Source organism: Apis dorsata, unplaced genomic scaffold (assembly GCF_000469605.1).
Source record: "Apis dorsata unplaced genomic scaffold, Apis dorsata 1.3 scaffold_631, whole genome shotgun sequence".
In the NCBI taxonomy this organism is placed as follows: domain Eukaryota; kingdom Metazoa; phylum Arthropoda; class Insecta; order Hymenoptera; family Apidae; genus Apis; species Apis dorsata.
The window spans coordinates 73,568-82,511 of NW_006263826.1; the positions used below are offsets into that span (position 1 = coordinate 73,568).

At 26.9% G+C, this 8,944-nt stretch overlaps 3 protein-coding genes across 6 annotated transcripts in view; 2 read left to right on the top strand and 1 right to left on the bottom strand.

Moving 5' to 3' along the window:
• The window catches only part of LOC102679299 (zinc finger protein 236-like), an 8,885-nt gene extending 7,063 nt beyond the window's left edge, over positions 1-1,822 (top strand). For both annotated transcript variants that reach the window (XM_006621347.2, XM_006621348.2), the window contains exons 23-24: positions 23-302; positions 458-1,822. In XM_006621347.2, coding sequence (XP_006621410.1) covers positions 23-302; positions 458-1,560 — 1,383 coding nt within the window. In that variant the 3' untranslated portion in view covers positions 1,561-1,822. The remainder of the gene's footprint in view (positions 1-22; positions 303-457) is intronic.
• LOC102679170 (probable tRNA (uracil-O(2)-)-methyltransferase) lies at positions 1,797-4,728 on the bottom strand. 3 transcript variants are annotated; one of them, XM_006621344.2, is made up of 5 exons: positions 4,713-4,728; positions 4,318-4,468; positions 4,081-4,173; positions 2,868-3,929; positions 1,797-2,747 (listed from the first exon to the last, which is right to left on the bottom strand). In XM_006621344.2, exons 4-5 carry the CDS (start codon positions 3,810-3,812, stop codon positions 1,857-1,859), a joined length of 1,836 nt encoding a protein of 611 aa, XP_006621407.2. In that variant the 5' UTR covers positions 3,813-3,929; positions 4,081-4,173; positions 4,318-4,468; positions 4,713-4,728; the 3' UTR covers positions 1,797-1,856. The 3 variants fall into 3 exon arrangements, with proteins under 3 accessions (XP_006621407.2, XP_031369162.1, XP_031369161.1); XM_031513302.1 differs by lacking the exon at positions 4,713-4,728 and having other exon boundaries at positions 2,868-3,613; positions 4,318-4,443; XM_031513301.1 differs by lacking the exons at positions 4,318-4,468; positions 4,713-4,728 and having other exon boundaries at positions 2,868-3,613; positions 3,739-3,929; positions 4,081-4,179.
• A 14-nt stretch (positions 4,729-4,742) lies between these two features.
• On the top strand, positions 4,743-7,191 carry LOC102678550 (FAD synthase-like). Its single transcript, XM_006621341.2, has 9 exons — positions 4,743-5,120; positions 5,259-5,353; positions 5,415-5,538; positions 5,610-5,734; positions 5,815-5,958; positions 6,041-6,180; positions 6,280-6,483; positions 6,583-6,777; positions 6,899-7,191. The coding sequence occupies exons 1-9, from the start codon at positions 5,000-5,002 to the stop codon at positions 7,164-7,166; spliced, it is 1,416 nt and encodes a 471-aa protein (XP_006621404.1). The 5' UTR covers positions 4,743-4,999; the 3' UTR covers positions 7,167-7,191.
• The last annotated feature ends 1,753 nt before the right edge of the window (positions 7,192-8,944 follow it).

The following is an 8,944-nucleotide window of genomic DNA, read 5'->3' on the forward strand; positions in this document are numbered from 1 at the left end:
TTATTATATACATGTCATATAGAATATCTTGGTCGAGGAAAAGGAACGGAAGGAATATACGAATAAATGTAAATATTGTCCGAAAACATTTCGCAAGCCAAGTGATCTCATAAGACATACACGTACACACACAGGAGAACGACCGTACAAGTGCAATTACTGTAATAAAAGTTTCGCTGTAAAATGTACTTTGGATTCACATACGAAAGTTCATACTGGAAAAAAAACATTTCGTTGTCACGTATGCAACAGCTTATTTGCGACTAAAGGTAGTTTGAAAGTTCATATGCGTTTACATACAGGTAAGTGGAATGATTAATTATAAAAAATTTATTTCGAGAAAGAATATTCATGTTACATATTTTTAACTGTTTTTCGTATATTTTCGTAAATCGTTTGATTTCGCATTTTTTTTTCTTTTTTTCTCTTTTTTTTTCTTTTTTTTTTTTTTTTTAAGGTTCAAAACCATTTAAATGCCCTATTTGTGATTCGAGATTTCGAACTTCCGGTCATAGAAAAGTGCATTTATTGAAACATGCACGCGAATACAAAGATAATCCGAAAAGAAAACAAAAACATTTAAAAGTTACGGCTATAGCCGAAGTGGCAGCTAATCTTGAAAAATGTGACAGAAAAGAGAAGGAGGTAAACAACTTTGATACAAAGCAACAACTATCACAGGAACAGCTTTCGCAAACAGGATTAATTTCCCATTTGGATGCATATAGTATTGAAACAGCTGCTTCCTGTTTATCCGATCAAATTAACTTCGACACGGAAGGTGTCGCGTCAAACAACAATCAAACAATTGTATCGATAAATGAAAACAATCATTTAGTTACTAATTTACATTTTCTTTTAACAAATGGTCTTGTTACCATTCAAACCGAAGAATCGTTACTTCCACAATCGTCAAATGACAATTTGCATCATCGACCGACTATAATTTCCGATGCTGAGTGTACATTGACAACATCTAGTCTAGCATCCGATACTAATAATGAAAATACTAATAAGAATGAAAATCATATAGAATTAATGTTAAAGACACCATCGAGTAATTGTCTTTTAACGGTACCAACGCTGACACCGCAGTTAGAATCATTTTCAAAGATGCCTGCGCAAAAGGCGTTGCCAACAGTATCGGATAAAGTAGCAATTAAAGGGAATTCATCCAAGAAAGAATGTGACATTTGTGGGAAAACATTTACAAAACCTTATCAAGTGGAAAGACATAAACGAATTCATACCGGTGAAAGGCCATACAAGTGTGATTTATGTACAAAATCATTTGCTCAAAAATCAACTTTACAGATGCATCAGAAACATCATACTGGTGATCGTCCATATGCTTGCTCGTATTGTGAATATTCCTTTACGCAAAAAGGCAATCTTCGAACACATGTGAAACGTGTTCATCAATTGGATACTGTCGACACGAAGAAATGGAATCGCGTGCGTCAATCTTTCTTACCCAAAACGTATAATCAAGAAAACACAATCGAAACTAAGAATCTAAATCTAGATAATATATCGTTTGTTGAACTTCTTAAGGAATGATATGCAACCGGTACAAATTATTATTGATTTACTTTTTCATTAACTGTGACGATTTTTAATAATTTCAGAATGTCGATGAAATGATAGAGACAATAATAAATATTCGATGTTCTTCCAATGATATAACAGTTAAATAATTGGTTCGTAATATTATTTTACGAATAAATATAATCTAATCGCGTCCAATGTATAAAATTCGTCGATTTGTATGAAAGTGAAAATAAATTTTTAACGTGTAATATTAATATTACATTTTAATATTAAAACAATTGTTCTTTGTTAATAAAATTATTATATTAATGTTTGTAATTACATTTTGTTTCAGTTGCAGGGCAACCATTCGGGTGATTTTCATAAAACCAACAAGATTTAGTTTTTTTTTGTGGCAACGATAATTTTTTTTTTTTCGATTTTTCATTAATTCTTTCTATTCCAGGTATATTAAATTCTACTTTTCCTTGAGCAACACGAAATATATGGCTGTGATTTTTTAATAAAGTTTGAAGACCTCCATATTCTTTTCGCAAGTGCATCATAACTTCTTTTGGAATTGATTTAGCGACTTCACGCAGTTCAAGACATCTACCAGCATTCCAAAATTTTTTAGGCGTTCCTTCGATATATATAATGCAACCTTCGTGAAGTAATTGACTTGATACAATATTAACAATATTCGTAATTAATGTTTTGTCCAACTGCGTGCAATTTCGTACTTTTTCTACTTTATCCCTTGGCTTAAAATCACAAGTCCATTCTTCCATCGTACCACCGATTTTTTTATTCGATTCATACTTTTGTTTAGTTAAAGTTGTTTTTGCACTTAATATTTGTTTAATACGATCTTCTAAATTTTTGACATTTTCATATGTTCTTTCCCATCCAATCAAGCATATTCGTTTAGTAGAAGGAATTCTTAATTTATCAAGATGCGTCGTGAATCCACATTGAACGCATATACTTCTCACATAATCAATGTATTCAGAATATTGACTTTTAGAGGCACAATATCTTTGATATTTTGTTCCATTAAGTTCATACGAACAACAAGGTAATAAGAAGAAACGACAATTGCTAGAACTACGTGCAGCAATTATAGGAATCCATGGTGTTAATTCATCCGAATGATTCCCTATAATCCAATCTACTTCCGGATATACTGTTTCAGAAGATGGAACAATGGTACAAACCTGTATAAAATTAGTTAGTGAATTTTATTAATTATATTTCATTCTTTTTATGTATATATATATAGACAAAATAACAAATTTTCAAACGGTAAATTTAATAGTTATTAAATTTATACATACTTGTAATGGAGTTTCAGGTGGGTATAAATCCCATATTTTTCTTTTTCGTAAATCAATTCCTAATCCACGATGACCTTCACTGAATAAAATATGTACGAGTAAACCATTACCACATCCCAAATCGAGAAACGATTGTAAATCATTAATTCCCTTCTCAAATCTCTCTTTTTCCCATAATAATAATAAATAAGTAGCGATTGCAATATCTTCATAAACAAATTTTATTGGATCTGTATTCTCAGGCCAATTCTTTATCAATTTTATACCATATTTTTCTTTCAATTTGCAATATAATTTTGCATATTTTTCAGTTGATACGAAATTCAATGAAGATAACGAGATCGATGTCCGGATTCCGGATTCGCTTTTCGCCCATTTCAGGATACACGGAAGAAGTTTTTTCTTTAACCATTCAATGCTGAAATCGGACATAATATTATTTACTTGATGGACACTAATGGATATATAACCATCTGTTCCTTGTTGTAACATAAATGGCATTCTGGTACCGAGAGATTGTTTATGTACGAGAAAGGGTTTGTGAATATTTATTACACAACCTCTTTCATTGCTCACTAAAAAAAATTCAATACCAGTAGAAAATATATATGGCATACGTGGCAATTGTTTTGTCACATATAAATGAACTTTTTCATTTATATTTGTTGTAATAGCCATTTGATCAAAAATGTGCAATGCATCCAATAACGTTCTATTATCAATATCATCTTTTTGGTGATTTATACCTAAGATTGAAACATCCAAAGTATTAATATAATTGGAAATTTTAAAAATATCATAATTAATTTCAATATTCAATATTTCAATAGATGCTAGAATTCTACGGTTTATAATTTGAGGATTACGACACCATATATCAATAGCTTTCAAAAATTGTGATGCACTAATTTCATTTTGATCATTTATTATGGTTTTGAAATCCATGTCTTCAATAGAACAATTACAAATTCTTCCTTTACTAAAGAATAAATTACAGAATGTATCTACAATGCTGATAATATCTTTGCATATTTATTACTTTGTTCCTTTTGGTTTAGTGTACTAAAAATCATATTGAAAAATTTATATTATTAGAATATACATATATATATATATATATATATATATAAAAGAAAAAAAAATCAAATTATTAAAAATATTAAAAACTATTAAAAATTATTATTTGATGAAAACATTGATGAAAATTTATTACCTTTTTAACTATCCATTCTGCATCTTGCATTGCTTTTTCCATAATTTGTTGAACACGTTCCTTATCAGGTTCTATTAAATGTTGTTTAAAATTCTACAAATAATGAAAACAGTGAAAACAGTGAAAAAATAAAATAGGTTATATGTGAAATATTCTACAAATATTAAATACCAATGTGATTAATATATGATCTTTAAATATATTTAACGATATGAAAATTGATAATATAGAATTTACTTGTTTAACCGAATGTCTATAAAATCCTTGTGCTTCCTTTGGCAATTTTTCGCATTCTCGCAATAAAAATTTGTACAACTGTCTCGGCGATTTTAAAGCAGCTTCTCGTAATGTTGCACTAGCCATCTTAATGTAGAAACGATGAAAAATACTAGTAAATATTATAAATAATATATTGTTATTTTATATAAATATGTTAGTGAAAATGTAAACAAGATATAAAATCTTTTAAGATTCATTTCCTTTTATTTCAATTTTAATTAAGATTGTTTTTGTATAATACTATATAATAAAAAAAAGAAACTATTTTTAAAAAAACTTAAAGCAATGAATAGAGATATTCAATTTAATTAAATAAAAAAATAATAACATTAAAAATACGTACATATATATATATATATATATATATAATAATTAGAATAATCAAATGACTTTATGCAACAATATGTAAGTTCTTAATAATAATTGAAAGATGGACAAAAATATATTCGTAAATCTAGTATATATGTATATAGGATAAATAGATATATATATACATATATATATATTATAAATCGTAGTGTACACAAATCAAATTGTATTGTTGAAGGATGTTCAAGTTGGAGGCGCTGTGTAGGATATCATCTTTTAGCATTATCCGTTGCATTGTATATATACTTGTTAATGATAAGGTTAAAACGTTATGATGAATTTACATCGATACATAGTAAAAACTTTATTGAAACGTTATTGGCAAATAACCATGAATTGGACATTAATTCGATTGAAAAGTAGCGAAGGACATCCAACTGCTGGAATAATCGGTAACATTATACATACATATATATATATATATATATATATATATACATATATATGTATATGTATATATATATATATAAATATCATGCATACTTTATTTTTATTGAGATTAAATTGTGATTTTGATTGATCTTATTTAGTAATTGGAGATGAAATTTTAAAAGCGCAAGTAAAAGATACCAATTATTTCTATGCGTGTAAGCTGCTTTATAAATATGGAGTCAAAGTTCAAAAAGTGAGTATAATTTTGCTATTAATAATTTCTATTTCGATTATTTATTTATTTATTTTTTCAGATTGCAATCGTACGAGATGATCTTCAAGATATCGCGAAAGAAATAAAATACTTTTCTAAAATGTTCAACTATGTTTTTACATCAGGTGGTATAGGACCAACTCACGATGATCTTACATATGAAGGTTAAATTTAATTCTCAAAATTTTAAGAATATATAATAAATGCTTTTTTCTAATGAAATCATATTTTACAGCTATAGCATTAGCTTTTAACGATACATTGCATTATCATCCAACATTAGTGGATATTATAAAAAATTATTTTGACTTACAAGACTTGTTTGGAACATTTCCTTTACCTGCTTATAAAATGGCATACGTAAGTAATAATGAAAATGGAAAATATAAGTGATAATCAAGGTATCAATAATCAAAATAAATCTTGTCTCGTAATTTTAGATACCAACAAAATCTGTACTTAAATTTGGAAGAGACGAAGTTACAGGCCAAAAGCTCACTTATCCATATGTAATAATAGAAAATGTTTATATATTTCCTGGATCACCTATATTTTTTGAAAAATCTTTTCAAACATTGTGCAAGGTATAATGATATACAATACTTGTTTAAGTGAATTACAATATAATTAGAGAAACAATAGAAAGTAACAATATCATTTTTGTAGGAATATTTTGCTTGTTGTAAAAAATTCGCAACAACCGAAATTTATATAAATGCGAAAGAAGAATCGTTCGCAGATATTTTACGCAAAGTTGCATTAGAATATTCAAATGTTACTTTTGGCTCGTATCCGGAACGTAACAGGTAAATAATAATATACAATAAAAGATAGAATTACGAATCGTATATATATATATATCGTATGTTTTAAGAAATTAATAGAAAATTAAAAACGTTTCATAGGTATTATAAAGTGCGTATAATTATTGAAAGTGAGAATGAAAACGACATTGAAAAAGCAAAAAAAATGTTTTGCGATCGTATACCGTCAAATATTTTGGTAAATTATGATCGGACACCGCATAAGGATTGCTTATCGAAGTACGAAATGTTGATTGAAAAGTCCCAGCATCGATCAGTTTATGAATGTTCCTTCAAGAAATTCGTGTAATGCCTCTACAAGTGGAAAAAGTATCGATTATTCGTAATTGATTATAAAACGTCATCGAATTTTTCTTTGTTTTCTTTCTCTTTTTCTCCTTGTAGAAATTACTATGAGAAACCTGAAGAAATTTGGATATATTTGGATGGTAGCGAAGAATCAATCATTATGATACATCTTGCTCGTGTCGTTAGCAATAAATTGCGACATTGTTCGAAGATGAAACTGCGTGCAATTTGTTTTAAATCTGATATTTTAAAATCGGAAATTAATGAATTTTTTAATGAAATTAAAAATATGTAAGTATGAGATATTAAAATTACGCAATGATTCTTTTTCAAAATCATTTTAATCTATCAACACGAACACGATTTCGATATTTGATCAATACTAAATATTATTATATTATTGTATCGACAGGTACAATATCGAATTATGTAAATTAGATTATGAGGAAAATGATGTTGTTCGTGCAATAAAAAATTTTACCTTATTGAAACCGGAATTACGAAAATTATTGATTGGGAAACGGTTAAAGAATAACGAGAAGGAAATTTATAATAATCTTGAACGATTAAATGAAAATTCCACACAATTTGTACATTTTCCTCTTATCAATTGGACGAACAAAGATGTTGAAAATTTCTTTAATTCTCTGTTTTTACCTTACTATATCACAAAAAGTTAAATGATAAAGTAAATAATAGGTAAGAAAACTGAAAAATATATCTTCTTATTTACATCTTATTTGCTATTTTATTTTCTTTTCCTTTTTTTTATTCTTTTGTTTTTAATTCTTATATCACATATGTATATTTTTCCATATAATGAATTTCTTCTCGTAGATATGAGGCAAAAAAAAAAAAAGAAATAAGAAAATAATATACTAATAAGATGACAAAAATGATGACAGAAAATTTTATATTTTATAATCGATAAATTTTATATTTAAATAATAGTAATAAAATACTTAAATAATATTAAAACGAATATTATATGATTTAATATATAATATATAAATTGAAATTAAAATTGAAATAAATAATTAGAATTTATAGAATAATGAGATTTGTAAAATTAATTTCTAGAATGTACAAAAAGATTATTTTAATTTTTTTTTCTCTTTTTCGCTCTAGCTCTCGTTTCTTCTCTTTCTCTCCTTCCTCCTTTCATTTTTCCTTTTTCATACGTGATATGGGGAGAAAAAAAGTGCATTAAAATTAGTTTTAATCCATTAAAAAGAGAACGCATCGAATTATTCCTCATCCTGAGAAAAAAAAACCATTCGAATAATCGAATATTTTATTTTCTTTTTTTTTTTTTTTTTCAATATTAATTATCTCAAGTATATAATAATAATAATTCTTTTCCCTTAAAATAGATGACACTGTGCCCGTTCTGAAATTGAGAGATGAATCAAGATCAATGAAGAAGAAAATGAATTTATCAATAGAATATCTATAATTATGCAGTTTGGCATTAAATGGTATTTAATTTTTAGTTATTTATGATATTTAATTTTTAATAATATATCGATATACATTATTTTTTTCGAGTAATGATCGATCATAATTCAACGCATTGTATAATACTAATAAAACGTATACTATATCTTTTTTTTTCTTTTCCTCCTTCTTGTCAACGATTTAGTTATTATTGACGTAAAAAAAAAAAAAAAAAAAAAAAAAAAAAAAAAAAAAAAAAAAAAAAAAAAAAAGGAAAAAAAAGGAGATATGAAATAAGCGATAGTAGTTGAAATTGCGGCAAAAAAAAAAAAAATTGAACGAGGTAATTCAGGAGTGACGCGAAACAAAAAAAGAAATTGAGGAGATGGAAAAAGTTGAGCGAGAAAAAAAAAAAAAAGATGGAGGTGGGGAGACGGAAATGAGCCTCATATTTCACCAGAGTATTTCATTTAAGTTTGAAATTGATTACGCCAGAGTAGAATAGAATAGTAGTAAGAAGTCGATGGTACAAGATTGGGAAAAGACAAAGCGCACAACCTGTTTAAGTGGTTGGCTAATTGGTTATTTAATTGATCGATTTGCTACTATATAATTTGTTCGTTGACCAACAAAATGACCGATCGATTAATCGATTGATTGATCGATAAAAGAAGTGATTAGTTTATAGGTAAAAATGAAAAAAAAAAAATAAGTATAAAAAACAAAAAGAATGAAAAAAAAAATCACATCTATTTATCACTAATGATAATGATCGAATTGACATAATTAGACATTCCGTAAGATTGAATCATTTTTACGTATCGTTTGTATTCGAATCATATGAAATCGTTTGACACGTTAAAATTAAAAAATTTGAGAAAAATAAAGAAAAGTAAAGAAAATAAACGTGAACTTGATACATGATATTGAAAAAACAAATGAAACGAATTTTACAATTTAACAAAAGAAAAGGAATAAATTTTGCGATAAAATAAACTATGCAAGAAATATTGATAGCGTT

Bases quoted from the DNA above. Each gene is read 5' to 3' on its own strand.
- LOC102679170 (XM_006621344.2), bottom strand. From the start codon at position 3,812: ATGGATTTCAAAACCATAATAAATGATCAAAATGAAATTAGTGCATCA. The intron at 2,748-2,867 runs GTATGTATAAAT...AATTTTATACAG, and splicing joins CACCTGAAACTCCATTACAA to GTTTGTACCATTGTTCCATC.
- LOC102678550 (XM_006621341.2), top strand. From the start codon at position 5,000: ATGATGAATTTACATCGATACATAGTAAAAACTTTATTGAAACGTTAT. The intron at 5,959-6,040 runs GTATAATGATAT...TCATTTTTGTAG, and splicing joins CTTTTCAAACATTGTGCAAG to GAATATTTTGCTTGTTGTAA. The intron at 6,778-6,898 runs GTAAGTATGAGA...TTGTATCGACAG, and splicing joins TTTAATGAAATTAAAAATAT to GTACAATATCGAATTATGTA.